Genomic DNA, 19,705 nt, shown 5'->3' with positions numbered 1-19,705 from the left:
ACTGACTCGGTGGCTAGCAGCGGCCTATCTCTATCACTCATTCACAGATGCTGCACTGTATCGCACACAGTCGACCCCCTTCAGGTATTCACGTACTCTGGTTAGCATGTACAGCTGTCCCTCAGGAATATTGGGCTCTTACTGACTGCTTTATAGGTGCTGTGCCTTTTTAAACAACTACTACTGTTGCAGAAATAATATTAATAGTCAAAGCATATACTCTAGAGATGAGGAGGTGTGTGGGTTGGGGTTTGTGGAGAGTTACATCCAAGGGCTGATACTGAAGCAGGAAAAAATGTAGAGGAGTGTCTGTTGAATAAAGTGAGAATGGCTCTTTTTTTTTCCTCACTCCCCATTCCCTTTGCCTTTACCTCTTTGGCAGCCACACTAGCCATGTTTGATATCTCTCCACTGTGTTCTGCAGCTCTGCAGATTCCCTTGTCTCATTTGCATTCCCTTAAAGCACACTTCCATTAAAGTCTCCCCCTGTTTTTTGTCTCTTCCCTCTTTCCTTCTGTTTCTTCAAATAGGTCTTTCTTCACTGGGTTGCTCTTTTGGAGAGAGTCTTATTCCCTGTTGACTACACAGCCTATCCCTGCTCTCCCTGAGTCAGTAATCAAACACATTGGCCCTAATACACAGGCCATTACAAGAGCTCTGATGTTCCATCTGCACACAGACGGCACAATGGTGTCATTATATAAACAGCCCTGCTGCTGCAGCCAGCAAGATACTACCACACCAGAGCTTCGCCCTTAACTGACCTACCCCAGTAAATGGAGGTGTTGGGATGATCTGACCTGAATGTGCTTGTGTAGCTGCTGCTAGCTTAACAATATTATCCATCCTAAATTACTGCTCTTGTGTTAACGTTACAGGAGGCTATCAGTTCTCACTATGGTCAAGCAAGTGGGCTGCTCAGCATCAATGCAAATGTAATAAAATCAGGTTGTTGTGTAGGAATAATATCTAATGCTATTATGTTGTCGTTGCTAGCATGCTAGCTTCACCAAAAAGGATTAGGGAGATTAACAATAGGCCCAACTGGAGGATAACAATGAAGAGGTTGGGAGGGCAGCGGTTTATTCAAGGTGCTATCAGATGTTAAGTGTACAGAGCTCATATTGTACTTTGTGGAAAATGCCACAATTCTTATGAAATGAAATGAAAAGGCCAGGATTTCCTTTTCTTTCGATCCACTCTTTCTCAATATAGCAAAATTCAATCCATTCAATTTAAATAGCACTGAGATTAAGAGAAATCCTTTCTCAGTACCAGATTTATATGATTGCATGTTCTCTATTAATGATTAATTTTGACATGCAGATGTAACTGTTAAGTCCAATTTACCAATTTGGCTAATTTGGATAATCGTTTAATCATTAAATTTGACTGTCATACCTCAGCATCTTGGAAGACAGATTTGTCAGTAGAAGTACAGACTCCCACTCAGCAAAGCTTGATTGCAGATGGTGGTGGTAATGATATTTCATGGTATGTCTGGTACATTTCGAAAGGAAAAGTAGGATAATTATATTCACTTTGGCGAGTGATTAGTTTTATGGAGGTGAAGAAGTAATTAATGAATTCTATCTCATCCTAATTTATTGTTACACTTCCTTGTATGGCTCCCTCTTGCCTAACTCAAGAGAGTACAAAGGAGTATCGAGTGTGACAAAGCTTCGGCACCAATGAGTCAGAGGGAGAATTACTTAGAGGCCCCCAGGCAAAGCACAGGTTTTTGTCATTCTTTGCCATCTCATCATACTATACACAATACGGCATAGATAACCTCCGCTAATAATACTTTCCTCTGAAATGAAGTGCCTGCCTTGGACATGACTGATGCCAAACCCAAGCAGCGCAGAGTAAATACAACATGTATTTGTTTTCAATTTATTCCAATTTAAGCGCATGTCTTTTTGAACTGAATTTTTACTTGATTACAAATATTTAATGCAGCAGTTTGCATCACTTTCTGATTTGTAAGTGAGTGATTGCCATTCAGTTTCGCACGCTCGGCTGTGTCGGTTGCTAGGAGGCAATCATTTCCTTCATAGCGGGAGCTTTGCTACTGAACCAACTATTTGTTGTTGAAGCATCTGAGGCATAAACATCAATCCTAATAGCACGGGAAACGCTGGTGCTTCATCATCAGATGGAAAGACTTCTCTTTGCATGAAGAAACTGACCGTCATAATTTATGACTGTCAAATCTTTAAATCAATCACGAGTGTTTTCCCAGCTGAATAAATTTGTGTTTGTGTTTTCATGATCCCCGCGTCGCCCCCCATTGCCCTGCATGATTTTGGCTTGTTCTCTCAGCATACCTCATTTTCCAATGCACTGAAATGCTAATTAAGATGTTAGGAGGTCCCAGAACACGTTATGGGTACAAGCTATTTTTGGAAACCTCACAGAAAATTTGCTTTAAAAGCTGCAGCGTTTGTTCAATCAAGTTGGAAAACTTTCTGCCGAGGCGTTGGCCAGTCACACACACACACACACACACGTAAAGTGTATTCACTCACAGTTATCATACTTGTCTCCTCCACCTTGATATCAACTTCCCTTTTGTGGGAGAAAACAGGAGAGAGAAAGCCTGAAGCTGTAGCAGCTCTGAGAGTTGCACCAGCTTTTCTAATTATGCAGCAAAATATGTCTACGTAAACTCTTTGTTCTTCTGTCTCTTGATTCTGGTCAGGTAATGTTACTAAATGCCTCTTTCTTTTACACAGAAATGATTTGAGTGATGGGGTTAACGTGAATGGTTCATGTGACAGACACACACAGCTTTTAACATTTCCCCCACTCTGCACTGAAAGGACTTGTGTCACCCTGTTCTTGATGAGCATGTCTGCTAAAGCAAACAGATTCTAATGATCATGGTGATTATCGTAATGATCCAATAGAAGTGGATAATGAGGTTATTTGCTTTGGATCAAGGCGGCCTGTAAATTAATAGCTAAAGAAACAGAGTGTAGCATGTGAAACAAGATAGCAGATCTGTGTACTTAAATGTAAATCTGCTACGTTTCCATTTAGACAGCCACGTTTGTCTTTGTGTTAACACAAGCGATCGCCATTTGCCCGGCTTTGCTTTATTCGTCATCCTCCTCACCTTTACGCCAGTGCTCTGAAATTGCCGTCCACTCTCGCTTTTTGTGGGTTCCAGTCTCACAGGGATATGATGTTCTGCTCTATTAGAAGAGAAACAGTGATGATAATAATGGTGGATGTGATCAGTGCAAAAGGGCAGGCTTTGGCCTCAGGCATGTAACATCCTCCAAGTAGGGAGAGCACGAAGAGAGAAGACACCCATCTCACACCCTCCAAAGAGTCCTAACCTTCTTCCACCCAGAGGCACGCTGACTCATAGACACAAGCAGAAGAAATACTTTCCCTTTTGCCTTTACTCGTCCATTTTTACTATTCCTTTTGCTGTTCTCACTTGGCTATTTTCAGCTGTTACCCCTCCCATTCTCTAGAATTTATTCTCCCTGTACAAAAAGTCATCCTTCACTTCCCTTTCTCTTTTTGTTCTTTATTTGTTAGTTACTCAGTCTGTGTGATACTTCCTCTCTTTTCATTTCTTGATCACCTCATTCCTTTGTTTTGTCATCTCTTTTTGTCTCATTTCATTCACTTTGGCCTTGCATTCTTCCTTTATTCCTTCTGTTCTCCCTCCCCATCACACTGAAAATGAACATTTCATAATGCCTGCTTTCTTTTTTGTCACAAAATAAAACCAATTTATCCACCCAGCTCTCTCTCTCTCCTTCTCTCCCTCAATCACCAGCCTCACCTCCCTCCTTGCTCTCTTTACCCGGCCCTCTTCAGAGACCACAGGAGAGCTATTGTTGAAAAGCACAGAAAGAAGCACAATCAAAAGAAACAGGAGAAAAGACAGATTTTTCTTGCACTGAAGCACAAATGTTGGTAGGAAAAACAAATGCCTGTCATTGCACTGAATGGAATCACTTTTTGACCATCAATAATAAAGCGAGATTGGGGATGAGGTGGGGGCTGCGGGATAGCTTGAGAGTAAATGCCGTGAGAGCTGTGGAGCTGAGTAGTACATTGCATGTCTATTGCTGTTTGTTTACTGCTCTTCTACTTTTTCTTTGTCCCTCCTGCCCTCCCTCTGAGCATGTCCTTTTCTCTCAACTGCTGATCATAGAGGGTGGTCACACAACACTCAAATTAAGGCACAAGCTGCATTAGTGCAGAGGTTGTGTGTGTGTTGTGCATACAGTGTATGATAGAAATAAACGCTGGTGCAAAGAACAGCTGCTGTGAATGTGCTTGCCACTCTGTTCTGCTTTTATTCTCTCTCCCTCTTTGCTATTTGCTCTCTGCATCTCTCTCTCTCTGTCTTGCTTGTACTCTGCGATATCCAACATACTAATCCATGCGGCGACACCCGGGCAGGTTGTGGGCCTGCATCGCCACTGGGGAAGAGGTTAAATATCAGAGAAGGTCACGAAGAGGAGGGGCTGGAGAGGTCGAAGGAAAAACCAAATCAGCGATGATAAAGAGAGGGGCGAAGCCGCTCACGCCCTGCCGTCTTTGCCACCAGATGAAAAGCACTGCCGTGCCTGCGTGATGTTGTGTGTGTTGACATATTTAGCAGGATGAAAAGCTTTGATAAATGAAAAATGCAGGGACTTTTATAATCCCAACTGTCTGTTTTGTATTCTGAGTTCAGGTTTATAATCAAGATTAGGATTATATTTATTTTTGTACAGATATACGCATAGTATGATAAAAACTTCTCTGAATTATTTGAGGATGTCACATAGTCTGCAAAATGCACTAAATCTGTCATCTTAAAGATTTATCGCAATCATACGTTTTTATGTTGGATCTTTTGGGTGTGATTAAGCGAGATATATTTGCTTGCATTTGGAAAGTTTGGCTCTAGATTAGGATTGGGGTTTTTTATCTCACACAAATATGTGGAGCTAAAACTGTCACAATAGACCATCGACCACAACATTAAAACTGTTATAGGCCAAAGTGAATGGAAAAGTTGATGCTCTACACCTGAATGTTACCTTGACACATCCCAGAAAGCTAAAAACTTTTGGAGCAAAGCATCCAGCTCATGTACCCTCTCATACTGCAAAAAAAGTGCTTGAGAAAACCCAAGAAATACAACCAGAAAAGCCAAAGCACTGATCCCAAACCCAGACTCAACAGACCATACCGTGGAGCAAGGCCGTCCATGATTTCCCCATCTCTACTGGAGCCCCAATGCCACATACTGCAGACATATCCAAAGGTCTTGTATCCAGACCCTGATAAGTCACAAGTGTGTATTTTGGTGGTGTTCTTAAGTGGACTTTAATAATATTCGGCATGCGTTCTGTTATGTGGCTGATTGGTAGTTAGACTGAAGTGCTGACTGTGTAGGTTAGTTGAAACTAGTATAGAGCACATGCTCAGAAAATGAATGGAGTCAATAAAAGCTCCATACAGTATCCCAGCGTGTGTGTGAGAGAGCATGTGTGTGTATCATGCAGTAAATGAAATAAGACAAAGCAACCGGCTCCCCACTAAAACAAACAAACACTCATACAACACAAAGAGATGTAGACCAATCTGTCTGCTCCATCAGCAAACTCAGCAGGAGCAGTGTTAGCTATAACGATACCATCTTTACTGTTCTCTGCCTTCTAGCCCCTGAAGGGGCAGAGCAGGCTCCACTGTCAAAAAATCAGAGCTCAAGTTCCAGATTGTGATTTATTTCATTAGGCAAATGAGATGTGTGAGCCCCGCAGCACTGCTGACTGAGTCACCACTTTTCACTGTCTCGATTTGTATGCGCGCCTGCAAACACAAACACACGCACACATAGAGAAGACATGCATTTTTCACGTGAAAATAACTCTGTTAACAGCCCCAAAACATATGTAGCAAGTCTGATTCAATCAAGCGTCCAAACACTTGAGAGTGATGAGCTGGTAGTGGCAACAGCTGTTGCCAAGCCATCTTGCACAAAATGGCCTCCGATTTCCCAACTGATCATTCTACCTGACCACCACAGGGGGAGCCTCTCTCCTCTCCTCTCCTCTCCTCTCCTCTCCTCTCTCCTCTCTCCTCTTATTTAAATGCTGTACAGAGAAGAAAAAATAATTTCCTTTTTGTTGTCGTATGCACATGCAGAATTTTAAGAGGCTCCTAATTCCATGTTTTTTCTTTCCGCTTTGCCTGCAGGTTCACCCTCAAGGTGGGTGTAAGCTGAGGAAGTGCCCCCCAACTCACCTGTGCCTGCTGACCACCTCTGACCACCTAGACCAGTTCCTTACACTTCTCGGCCTCAAGCATGGCTCTTGCAGTCTGGATCGTCTTCACTTGTGCTGTGGCTTCCAGCAACATTGCTCCATCCTCACAGGGTATGTAATATTACAATTCTCTAGTGTTGTCTATATCACGACAAGTACCCATGTGTGCATCTGGATTCAGAATTTATGCATTAAGAGTCTGCTTTAACTCAACGAGCCAGCTTAGACTGTTTTACACACCGTAAGCTCCTGTTGGTTTCACCGTTACTTGTAGCCGGCCTGGCCTGAGGTTACTGCAAATGAGGATGCAATATTTATACATGTGATGAAGGTTGTAAGTGTATTGACTTGCTGACCAGGCTAGAAAAGCTGCACTTCATTAACTGAACTCTCTCTACAGGAGACAGAGAGAGAGAGTGTCTGAGCAAGGTGGATGTGAGAATGTCAATAAAATTTCTTGTCATCTTGATGTTTGTTGGAGCGTGGCAAGAGAATAAGGGGGAATCCGTGCATGTAATGGTGCCATATGTGTGACCTCCTTCAATGTGCCATGTACCATAAGATGTTTCGTTTTGTGTCGCATGTGCGCTAGCTGTTGTAAGCCTGGCAGCAGGTGACCTGGATGGGATGAAGTGATGCTGGAGGGTGTTGTGTATTTGTTGGAAGATGTGTATGAGGGAAGGAACGGGAATTGCTGGGGTAGGCAGCGGGCCGAGGAGGGAAAGGAGGGGCTGCTGGGTGTCCTGCTAGTGGCCTGCCACACAGACAGCAGCACACCATCTGCTGTATGTTCTCCGTCAACTCTGTGCCAATGAGCCGCTGGGTGATGGACAGCCAGAATGAAGAGGAGGAGCTTAAGGACACATAGTTACCGCAGGGAGGAGCAAGTGATGAAGAAGGTGGGGAACAGTAAGGTGTGTTTTCATATTAGTGCTGGTATCAATATTGGTTTTAACATTCCCCCAGTGAAAGCTCTGATTAGACAGGTGTGGCTCTAATTTGAGAATATTTTGTTTCTGCTTTGGTTGCATCAGATCTGTGTGGCCCATGTTGTGTTCCATTAGGCCACTGGCATCATGTTGCTTTGTGTTTTACTTGTGGGTGTATATATTTGTATGAAAATAAGCCTCCACCTATCTGTGTGACCTGGCACTTTGGGAATAGTAATAAAACAGCAATAATCAGTTACAATCACTATCAGCGCACAGGCAGAACATTTGGTTGGATGAAATTAAGAAGATTTTTTTTTTCTATTAGAATCAGGCACATCGCACATTTACATTGGCTCATGTTCACCCACACTGTTTTGGTGCACATAATTTTGGCAGTCAAATTTTGGCTGAAATTCATTGCCTCTTTTATAGTGTGACCAGAGGAGCAGGGGAGAAAAAGAAAGGAGAACAAGGGAAGTAGAATTTAAAGGAAGAGCGCAGGGTTTTGATGTGATGAGATCTGCTGAAATCCCTCTTAGACTAATCAAAGCTCATTTGGAAACCTGCATGATCATCACACATGGCTTCACAGTCTAATGTGTACTCCCTGCTCCTCCTCCGTGTCCCGACTAATCTGCGATGCTTTAACCTCACTCTGCTCCTGGCTGCACATTCTAATATTTACCCTTAACACACACCCATTTATTCTCCTCTGGAAGTAGCTCTTTAGTGCAAATGTTCTTAACCAGCATGAGCTTTGTACACGTACGCCTCACATAGTGAATATTTATCCCCTTAAATCACTGTGCAGTTTTTCATTTGTCTTTGAGATCCAATGGCTGCATGAGACAAAAAACAATATTTTCATCTGTGAATACAAACTCATACTAACACAAGCAAATAAAGTCATAATCATACTGGCGTATAGAAAATCCCTCCACCCCTTTGTCCCGGCAGTCTCCCTGACAGCCTGACATGCGTACCTTGACAAACAGAATGTCCCGCTGATTCCACAGAATGCTTGAGAATGTACCACCCTTCATACACAGTGCTGCTGATCTGAAAGCCCATTAGGCTTGCTTAATGTGGCAGGCATTGCAGGCAGCTGCGCTGTACGTGATGAAGCCCTGACACAGAACTTTCATTTAGCACAGCGTAAAGCGTTGCTGTGTGCATGTGTATTTGTATTTATGTGCACCAGTGGTGGCAGGAAGACCATTACAAGGCTATTTGTAGGTCCTTTCAGTCTGCAATGTGATGGGTATGAATTTGCAAGCATACAGTATAGTGCATAATGTGCTTGTATGTCCATGAGTGCATGGTTATGTGTGCATGCGAGAGTCTGTATGGATCTTTGTGTTTATGTGAGAGTGCTGACATATCCAGATAGATGTGTGTATGAGCCTTTTTGTGTGTGTTTGTGTGTGCCACTCATACCAGGCTGGCAGTGCCAGCTGACTGGTTGAATCTGTTCTCATCTCCCCTGTATTTAAGCCTTTGCTCTCAGATCAGTCGTGTGGAAAGGCCCCTGGTCCTTTAGTGCACACGCAGACATTTTTATCTGTCTTCCCCTCCTCTGCCTGGCTTTTTTTCTTCCCTGCCTTTTCCCCTGAACAGTAGCTATTATTTAAGGATAGGGGACTAGCTGTTTTTACACATCTTCTCAACAAAGTGCTTAGTCTCTCGACTGTTCTCCGAGGGTGACACAATGTTTGAATGGGGACTGTTCTCAGTGTATGCTTTTGCTTTCTGTAATGCAGGGCTCGGTGGGTTTTTTTTGTTTTTTTTTTCCACGGAGGGCTACATAAAGAATTCACTATGCTGTTGCAAGCCAGATGCTTTTTTTATGTCTGAGCTGACAGTTTTTTCCAGGTCCAAATGTTGCCATATCCTAAATTTAAAAGTGGGAGCAAAGATTTTAAAAAAAAAATAAAAATGAGTGAGTGAGGGTCTTAAAATCCAATATTGAATTTGCACAGTTAAAGACACGTCTTTCAGTCCTGCAGAAATATTAAAATTGTAATTTTAAAACAGTGACCTAGTCATAAATTCATAAGAGCTGACTCTGACAGGCTTATGCCAATAATATCTTTAGAGGAGGCAATAAAAGAGTGCTACTAACACATAGCTTTTTGTCGCCGTGTACTTTCCTAAACAGCATGTAACTTTGAGGCTTCACAAGCAGCATTTTGTATTTCCTTATTCCCTTCATTTTGTTAACTCACAGCTCTACACTTTTTGCTTGAGTATATGTCAAGCAGAGCACTGAAGCTGTGCGTGGAATTAGTTGATTAGATTCAGTTGCATTTAAATGAGTCCATGACGGGAACATAGTAAAGATCCCTTCCTTGTTGAAATTAATTCTGAATGCAATTAATTTGCATTCATAAATACTTTTAGAACTACAAAGGCGCTGAGAAAGTGCATCATTCACCAAAGTCAGTGCTCTACCTCAAACATTTAAAGAAAGTGATCGACTGCTGTGACAAAAATGCTGTGACAAAAATGCTGTGACAAAAATGTATTAGCTTTTCCTTTTGCTTTCCTTCAAGTGTCACTACACTTGTCAGAGTGGTTTGTATGTTCTTGCTCATATGTAGTACAGTACCCACTCACTATTTTTTATGGTCATATTTAAGCACTCACTGCACATCTTTGTGACATGAAATGAAGTATATATGTGTGTGTGTCTGTGTGTTTAACACACTTGTTAAATAGCCTGTCAAAAAACAAAAAACATATATTTTAGAAATCTGTCAAAAACTTATATATTTACCTTTCTATTTATTTATTTGGCAAATAACACATTGGACTTCTCTGAGAAGTCAGAAATTAATCAAGTGTAACATTCAGTCACTAAGACAAATTTTCTTCTCAGGAATGCAAATAAAAAAATGGTATCTTTGGCATCTTAATCAAAAAATCATAATGTGCTTCACATTTTTTCTGCTTTTTTGTAAAACAGTAAATTTTAAAATTCATGGATAACAGCAATAATTATATTTTAGCATTAAAAATATCACTTTGATTAAAGACCTGGTGTATAATAGTGGAATACCTATTACAGAAGCAAAAATGGATTTGGTAATTACAAATACTGTTTGTAATTAATTTAAACAAATTAATTTAAGGCAGCTATAGCATATATATATTTATATATATATATATACATATATATAGCTATCTATCTATCTATATATTCAGCCAAGTACATTTGTTGTCTGAGCTTAATTCAAAATTGGTCTCTGGTGTTACCTCGGCTACTATCCTGGCAACTTCGGTATAGTTTAATATTATTTTTTTTAAGGTGCCTCTGAACATAATTCAGACAGTGACTGATTACATGTGCAACCACACTGTAATTGGAAAAACAGAATTTCTTAGAGACAGGCATGTTGTATCCTGTCAGGTTCACATTGCTCCTGCTTGCAACACCTGGTACTTTGTAGTGATTTATTATTTGTAATTAATTCTACACGGTAACTTTGGTGTTATGAATCTCGATCAGTCTTGTGTATTTCACATCCCCGAGTTCACATGGGAAGGATTCTCAGTAGAAGAGTACAGTTACTAACTTTGGCCAATTCTCCTTTGACACAAATATTAGTTGCAGGATCACAGAGGCGGTTGACTATTGCTGGACTTAAATGACATAAATAATAAACTATAGAGACAAGTTCAGTTTTTAAATTTCTAATAGCTTGGATTTTTATAGACCAAGGCCATCCAAACAGCCTAGTTGTGTGTTCACTGAGACAAGTAAACGCTCCCATTTTGTCTGAAAATGACCTTTGAGTATGCTTTAGCGTGGCTTTTCTCTTTCATAAAGCTGAAATCCACAGCCTTTACTGACACTAATTGCTAATCTAGTGGCTTGTGAATATTGCATATCATCTGGATTTTGCAATAAAGAGCTGCTCTAAAGCCTTTTTTCTCCTTATTCTCTCTCAGTGCCCCTTGTGTGTGTTTTCAAGCTTTTGTTGCTTTCTCATCTTATTTGCAACAGTCAGTTCTTCTCACTTCTCTCCTCTCCTCTCATTTTCATCCAGTCTCTCAGCTTTTTTGCCCCCCTAAAACCTTAGCTATTATACCCCCTTTCTGCGCTGCGATATACTTCCCCGCACACTCCCTCCTGTCTCTTTCCTGGCCTCCCGTTCTGTTCGCCCATCACCGTTTCTGCTCTCCTCCTTTTTAAACTCTCAGCTCTCCCCATCACTCGACCCCACTTTCTATCTAGCCTCCATCATTGAGATTAACCCCGCAGCCTCCTGCAAGCCACATTTTCCTCCTTTCCTTACCCTCTGCCTCCCGTCCGTTAGCAGCGCACATCTCTTGTCGTTGTTATTCGTTTCTCTTCGCCTCTTTCTGCCTTCTGTCATATCTCGTTTGCTACCTCCCTTGCTCTCTCCCTGGTGCTGAGAGTTACTGTGCTCTTCAAAGCCCTTGGCTGAGAGCAGTAGATCACAGAGAGGCCTGTGTGAGTGAAAGGTTAATGGATGGCCTTTGAACATATATTGGGAGTTGGGGGGGGTGGGTGGGAGAAGGAGGGACCGACCGGGCGGTGTGGCGGCGTGTTCTTTCAAACCTCACTTTGAAGATGACGCACGCCGCTCTCATGTGCTTGTGACTGTATACAGGGGTTGTGCCTTTTTGTTTATTCATTCGTTCAGAGTGTTAGTGTATGTGCGTTTGTGCCCATTTTGTTTGTGTGTTTGTGTTTGCTTGTAGTCGTGTGTATGCAAGGGCATGTTAGTTTGTGTACATTGATTTGTGTACTGCAAACAAGCTCCTACATCAAGGATCGAGTACTGTGTTCCTGTTTGTGCAGTCGTGTGATAGCTGCCTCTGTTCTCTCCGGGCCGTGGTGTGTAACTTTGAGGCTTTGTAGCCGTACAGGACTGCATGTGTGTGTATGTGAGAGAGCTGGTTTGTGAACATGTACAAAGGTGTGTATGTATCAAGCATGTTATGTGATTAAGAATGCGGGCATTTGCTTATCTCGTGTTCTGTGGACTGCAGAGTAATAGTTAATAGCAGCAGCTTACGGCTGGAAGCCAAGGGCAGAGGGAGTAGAGAAGGGAAGAAAGAGAGAGCTAGATGACAGTGGAGAGGCTGGCAACACAGTGAAAGGGAGTAAAGGAGGAGAATGGAATTGGAACGAGAAACTAGAGGTGAAGGGCTGGGAAGGAAGGTGAAGCTAAGAGGTGGGGAGAATGAGGGGAGTGTGTCGGGGACAAGTGAGTAAAGGTAAATGAGATAGTTTCCAGGTGGATGAAATTAGATGAGGGATTGAGGGATGGTGCGAGGTGAAAAAGAAAAACACAGAGAGAGGAGGAAACTCACAGTGTTACTCATTACAGTGCAAGTGAATACAATGTCCTGTAAGTGTAGGAGGAATATTTTAATTCATGCTGTAGCTATGAAAACATGAAAGTAGAGGAGCACACAAAATCCTCCATGCTGTAGTTAACCGCACAAGTATACTCGCAAACAGATCGATCACCTCATAAACATGCAGAGTGAAAATACACTCAGGCGCACACACACTGTCCAAGCGTCCAGACCTTTGGCTTAGTGTATAAGGAGGTTAATTAAGTGTCTAATGCAGCAGCGGGGCCGGGCTTTGACACTCATCTTTCCTAACAGGTCTCCGGTTGCGACTTACGACTTTTTCAAATCCACACACACACTCATATTTGCACACACCTTTTTTTTTTCTGACAGCACTCCGCACAAGCTACTCACTCCGTCTTCCCCTCTCTCCTCCACACTTTGACTTTCTTTTTTCTCATCACTTGCTTCTGCTCTTCATTTCCTCGCCAACTTCCCCGCTTTCCTCTCTCTGCTTCTCTGTCTCTACTCCATTCCTCCCTCATCCCTGTGGCTGTTTCCCTGCAGCACCTGCAGTTTTACTCCAGCACAGTGTTTATATGAATCTAGGTCTGACTCACTGTCTGCTGGCCTGCCTCCTCTGATATGTGCTGGAAACAGAGAACAGAATAGAGTTGTGCTGGGCCTGTAGCACTGCTCCCTTCCCCGGGGGAGATGGAGGATATTTTACACCCGGTGAATCTCCTACTTTTTAGGCAGGCTGATTTTTATTTTGGGCTATGCCGATTCCCCGTGTTGAGGCACTTTTATTGCATAATTAGGCGCCAGGGCTAGCAATGAAGTGGTTTGACAGTATGAGCACGTCCCGTCTCGCCTCCCTCCTCAAGTTTGTGTGTATGTTGTTCAGTGTCTCAGCGGTTTTTTTTAACCACCCGTCTTAATATCTATGCAATGCCTGCTAGTTCCCCCCACAGCAAAGTTTGTCAACGCACAGAGCGAGAGAGAGTTCTTGAGGTTGAGGATGGATGATGGGTAGAGCTTGTGTGCATTTGCCTGCGAGAGTTTGTGTGTATGTGCTTGTCCGTAATTGCAAATGCCTGAGTGTGTGTTGTGTGAGAGTGTAAGTATCCCGTTTCCAACAGGGGCACATTTAATTCTCTTATGAATGATGTAATGTTATGGGCTATGTTGTAATTCAGTCCTGGTAGAGGACGGGGCTGCTGAGGAGAGAAGCTGTCTTATTGAGCAGATCCAAACAATAGGAGGTCTCCTCTCCCACGAATCTGTCTGCCTCATTTCTTTTATGTCACTGACCTTGTGCCTCCACAAAGAATAGTCGTTATGCTCATCTGCTGCCAGCACTTTGTTTGAAGGTTTCTATCTTTTTCCATTGTTACCCTGTCTCATTTGCTGTGCCATTCCATTTCTTCCTCCTGTGTGCTAGTGCGACTCAACTCCATCACAGTGGATGTGTGTCATTTTGGCACTGCTTTGTGTTCTGACCTTATAGCAAGACTGGTGACTCCCTATACAGTCACTCCTCATCTCATCTCTTCTGTCTCCTTTGCCTGCAGCAGACAGGCGGAGGAGTCAGAGATGAGATAGCATCCTAGCTTTGAGGCCAGCATTTCTCCCTCCCATCCAAATTCACACACATGCACACGCACTGTCCCACAAGCTCAGGCTGCCCCCACCCCTCGCACCCTCATGTTAGGCCTTTAGGTTTGTCTCAGCATGTCACTTTGTCACAACTCCTCAGCTTGAAGGCTGCCTGAATGTGACAGTTCTGGCCACATCGCCTCAGCCTGTCTGTGGTGACAGGCCATGCTCCAGTGAGTCATTACGCTAACTCGCAGTGCTAAGTGAGTCGCTAAGATGCAGCACTAAGCTGATAAGGAGCTCTAGAAATTGGTTGGGATGATTCTCAGCTGGAGAGGGATCCCCATCACTGAGACCTCTCAGTTCTGTCCAATGACTGTAAAATTACTTGTTCTTCCTCACCAGCTTTACTAAAGAACTAACCTAAAACTTATGAGGGAGTTAGCTCTTCGCGTTAGCTCTGATGCTGAGGGTATATGTAGATGCAAGAGGTGTTTTAATAATACCACTGGTGTATGTGGGCAAAAATAGGAAAATGACCTATTAGCTTCAAGGGCTTAACATAAATTAAATTTTAAGCACTGTGATATAACAAGAAACCTCTCCACTACTGGACAAAATTTTTTCCAGTTCTATGCTTCAGTGCTATGCTAATGAGTAGTATTGGGAGACAGAGAGGCTAAAGGGGCTGATCATATCATCGCAAAACACCACTCTTCCAAAAGCACACACCACGAGCCACAGAGCTCCACAAGTATAATCTCCTGTTGTGACTCAGTCGCATACTTGCAGGATACCTCCAAGGCCAAACTTTCACAGAGAAAGACACTATAGTTTCTATGAGAGCCTCAGTGATAACACAGCCCAAGGTCAAACTGTCTGAGGTGGTGAAATCAAGATGCTTTTATGTTTGGAAGCACATCGCTGCTGATGAAGACAAATCTTTGTCTGTTCATACAGAAAATGTAAAATCATTTTGAATGCCGCCTGTTTTAGTCAGTACTGACATAACAGACCAAACATTTTCTCTTAACTTTTCTCAAGTGTTGGGCATGGCTCTGGTTGCAGGTAAGATTTTCTTATCGCTCCTCATCAGTTATATCGGATTTGCGCGCAAAGTTGTTATGTGCACTGCAGCTACAGACATAAGATTAAGAATAGATTTAAAGACTAACAGCAGTAGAGAGCATATGAGCATGCAAAGTCTAGATTGACTTGTGCAAAATTATGTTCTTGTCTGATGGTTCAAGCATCTATCCACCCTCAGGCTTTAATTACTGTGTGAGGATAATGAGTCAAATCCAATCAGTTCTCTCTGTTGCTCTTAATTTGTATGGAGCTTCTATTTGAAGCCAACCGCTTCAGCCCTTCACACCAGCTGCCCTGGAGTGACACCAGGGCTCTGGCTGTGTGGCTGTGTGTGTGTGACCTCTGTCACTTCCACTCTGCCACATCCATGAAAATCAGCTTGTATAATTACTGAATTGGCCCATAATCGGTATGTGTAACAATTGGTAGCATTTCTTGAGCACGGTGGATGTTGATGCAGTTTTATACACCACAGGAGATAAGTCATAGTCTCACTGTGAGGGATTACATCCACCTATACATATGGCTGCTGCAGAGAAAGTCACTTCATTCAGCTATTATGAGTCTGACAGACAAGACTAAATGCCCATGTGTGTTATTGTGTGTGTCTGTGTGTGCTGGCTAAAGAGACCCTGAAACCTTAATGGATTCCTGCAGAGTGAAGGACAATCATAGCCCATGGCCAGTCCAAGCTTATCCTCTGCTCATCTCATCTCAGCTCAGCTCAGAGCCAGCCACAGCTCCAGCTAGGCCTCAGGCCATCTGGCTGGCACGCTACCACATACACACACCCTCTCACACACACATAGACACTGAATCCATCCCTCAAGTTAAGGTCCGTGCTTGTCATGAATACACCATTCAGAAATTTCTGCATGGATGCAAGATGAATCCTTCTGTATATCTAAGCTTTAAAACCAACCTTAGACCTGCAACTTGTCTAAAAGTGATTGCGTTGTTCTGAATTATGTAGGTGTGAAATATGATATATTAATGACACAAGCAGAGATTTGCAGGGGTGCTAGAAATAGGATAGTTATCTAGCTGCCACACTGAAATTTACTGGCTCATAATGGCTGTGCTCAATTAAGGCTAAATATATGCTGTAACAGCTGGGCCAGAGAAAGATATACCTGGGAAAAAAAGATAACGGATTTAGGTCTATACAACAGTCTCTGCATAAATTTGGTAATGTTTCATAACCAAGTACATATCATTGTGATTCAGTAGACTTTTGCCTCGTCATTGACTATATAAAGTGTAACTGTAAGATCTAAGTGAGATATCCCACATAATGTTTCACAATTATATAAAGCTTATCAGCATGCATACAAGGAATGAAAGGTACATTGTTGAGCTTTGTGCAAAAAGTTCTGTGCAAATGTCTTGAGCCATTATTATTAACCTTTTTGCTGCAATACAGCCTGAACTGTCTTAGGCAAGCTTTCTTCTTTGTGTTCAGGAATAGTTCTCAAGGTTACTTAAAAGAAATTCAAAGGTCTTTTTTTTTTGGATGTTGGCTGCCTTTTGTTCTGTTTTCTGTCATGATGATGCCATCCTACTTCAATAATGTGGCGGTCTGGGCTCTGGGGAGGTCAGTCCATAATTGATAATGTTCTGTTGTGTGTTTGTATGTGTGCATTTTTCTACCCAGATGTGTTTTCCTGTACTGGCAGTGTGTTTGAGATCATTGTCATGAAGCCATTGCCAATCAGATGCTTTCCAGATGGTGTTGCATGGTGATTCCAAATCTGATGGTACTTTTCATAATTTCGTCAATTTTGACAAGATCCCCAACACCCTAACTCTATTTCAGGCAGTGGTGTCTACACTACTGCCTGAAATAGAGCTCGAAAGCCTCCATTAGCCTTCATTGTGTTTTACAGAAGGTTGTGGACGCTCACTGTTGCACCTCTCTCCTGACCTTCCCTGTACATACTGATCATTACACTGATTTTCAGTCCAGTTCTTGTGTTATTTGGCATGCCTCGCCTCTTTTCCCTGTCTTTTTTTCCTTACTAACTACTTTTTGACAGGCGTCTATTGAGACCATTCCTGATAAAGGCTTGGTGAACTGTGGATAGAGCCCAGTTAGTTAGTTCTGCCAATTCTTTTTTTTCCAGTTTGGTCAAATCTTTTTAAATCAGGAGATAAGCCAAGTTGTCTGTTTTGTGTGGACTCAACATGTTCATTCTTTAGTTAGTTGCCTTTTATATGCCTATAAATTATTCATAGTGCAGTGTTAAGTGGCTTAACAAACAAACAAAACTAAATTCTTTGAAAACGATCAAGGACTAGACTGAAATTGAGAAAATACAGTCAGTGTCCAAATTAAAACTTTGAAATACCATCAGAAAACCTGGTGCTCAAGACCACTTTTACCAAAATTAGAAAAAAGTCTGGCTTCTTAGAGGCAAAACATAAAGAAATGACAAGTGGCTCAAGATGTTTACACAGTACTGTAAATATATGCACTTCTTTTGAAACTCTGCTGAAGAAATAGCTTAAAGGAGATCTTCGCAGCTCAGTGGCAGTATATGGACCTGAAAAGCCAGAAATGCTGTATTTACCATTTAAATTTGCTTGGTATGTAAAGTGTGGTTAATGTGTGAGCTGCTGCCTCTGGTAGGGACTAATATTCCTTGCGCCAATCTACAGTGTAAGCTGACTAAGTGTGATCACTCCTGGTGGCCCGCTTCACTTTTACTTCCCTCCTGGCTCATTGTAAGGTTATAATCACTGGCCAGCTGTACACTGCTGTGTATTCACACCACAGGGTAGTTAAGACGACAAGGCCACACACTGACACTACGCATTGTATCCCCACTGTGACACAAGAACTCTGTGTGTATGCATGGATGTGTGCAAGTGTATGTGTGCTTGAATGTGATCTTGCATACTCGTCTGCACAGTGCGTTTGCGTATGTGCTAATTTGCTTCTGTGGGTCTTGTGCGTTTGAGTGTGGACTTGTTTGTCTGGCCTCGCCTGCTGTTTGCATCTCCATGTGCTTTAATTAGTATGCGCTTTTGCATTTAGGCCTTTGTGATTTGGCACTGGCACTGCATTCTGGCAAGGCATAAAAGATTTGAAGTCTGCCTGTGCTAGTCATTCAGCCTTAATGGCGTTAGTTACACAACTGAACTGAAGTCCCTGCTGCATAAATGGGTGGCATTTAGAAATATGAGCAAGTCCGATGGCAGTGAATCATGTAGCACAGTGCTGCAGAGCATGTCTGGGATGACTGACATTGACATTGACCCAGATGGGCACTCCTTCTGAATGGACAGTGGCTGAAACTTAAGCACTGCTAGCTCAGTGTCAGAAAAGGAAAACAGCCCTGCTCTGTGGGTTTCAGCACTAACAGTAGTGGGGGAGAGGGGCTGACTCAGTGCCCTTGTCTGCTGCTGAGCCTGTCTGGCAAGGGGTAGCGCTGTATAGTGAAAGCCTTGGTTTATAAAGAAGTTGCACCCTGTTAAAGTACACCTACCGCCACTCTGTGTAGATTTCACAGGATTCCCACCATCTGGGTAATATGTACCATGTCCTCCTTACTGACACTGCAAAGGAGATCTCGGTCAAAGCCTTCTGGTCCTTCAGGACAGCGGACAGCTCCACACCTAGCTGTCTCTGAAGCAGCTCCAAATCTAAGGATGCCATTTTCCCAAAAGAAGTTTTAGTCAGTTCAGTACCACGGATAGCAGCTCTCACAGGGCCTGGCATGAGGCTCACCAAAGGAGCGTTGGCTGTCCTTCAGTTTCACTTCCAGATCACTCACTCTACTTCTGTCTACTTCTGTTCAGTCTCTGTGCCCCTGCCTCCACCTGCACTGTAAAGGAAGCTGGCAGCCATTTTTTTTTTTTAGGCTGAATGGAGAAGCAGTTGGAAAGGTATGCAGTTATGGAGAGAGCTGGAGAGGCAATGAGTGTCTCTCTCAGCACCTCTTTGCAGGCCTCTTTCATGCCTCTCAGCCTGGCTCAGTGATTAACCCTGAGTACCCCGCTTTCCCTGCTGACCCTTCTCCACACAGAGCCGCAGCAGTACATTGACATGCCTCTCAGACAGCTGATTACCAGCAGTGGGTGTGCAAATGGTGTACACACCAGAGTTGAAAATGCATACAGATGCTCTCTGTCTCTTTTTTTTTTTACTTCTTTCACCTCTATTTCCTCTCTTGCTCAGACCTAATCCAACATTTCTGATAGGTAGAATACACTAAAAGATGCGAGAAAGTACATTGGGATGAGTATGATAAGCTGCTGTCTGGCAGTGTGTTGGAGTTTGTTAACATTTGAAACTCTCACAGTTTGTTTCACAAGTGGTGCAGTATCTCATTGCAAAAGCTGGTATGTCTGCAAATCCTTCATGCCAATATGTGGAAAGTGGTGGGCCAGGCTGTGCATCAGTAGCACTGCAAAATTACCATTCAATGAAGGCAAGTCAATAATGGCTCGTTTGTGTTTTACATG

The 19,705-nt window shown here is 42.7% G+C and overlaps 1 protein-coding gene across 4 annotated transcripts in view; it reads left to right on the top strand.

The window, feature by feature from the left end:
* Window positions 1-19,705, top strand: part of adgrl1a (adhesion G protein-coupled receptor L1a) — a 95,660-nt gene that overhangs the window by 30,380 nt on the left and 45,575 nt on the right. For 3 of the 4 annotated variants that reach the window (XM_005468689.4, XM_005468690.4, XM_025906625.1), the window contains exon 2: window positions 6,220-6,398. In XM_005468689.4, the coding sequence (XP_005468746.1) occupies window positions 6,329-6,398 (70 nt within the window). In that variant the 5' untranslated portion in view covers window positions 6,220-6,328. Of the gene's footprint in view, window positions 1-6,219; window positions 6,399-6,432; window positions 7,187-19,705 lie in introns of those variants that run through there. The other variant, XM_025906624.1, reaches the window with a different exon arrangement.

The sequence above is a fragment of the Oreochromis niloticus genome, linkage group LG4 (genome assembly GCF_001858045.2).
Source record: "Oreochromis niloticus isolate F11D_XX linkage group LG4, O_niloticus_UMD_NMBU, whole genome shotgun sequence".
Taxonomy (NCBI): Eukaryota; Metazoa; Chordata; class Actinopteri; order Cichliformes; family Cichlidae; genus Oreochromis; species Oreochromis niloticus.
Note: the sequence above shows the minus strand (reverse complement) of the source record. Positions and strands in the feature narration are given on the sequence as shown.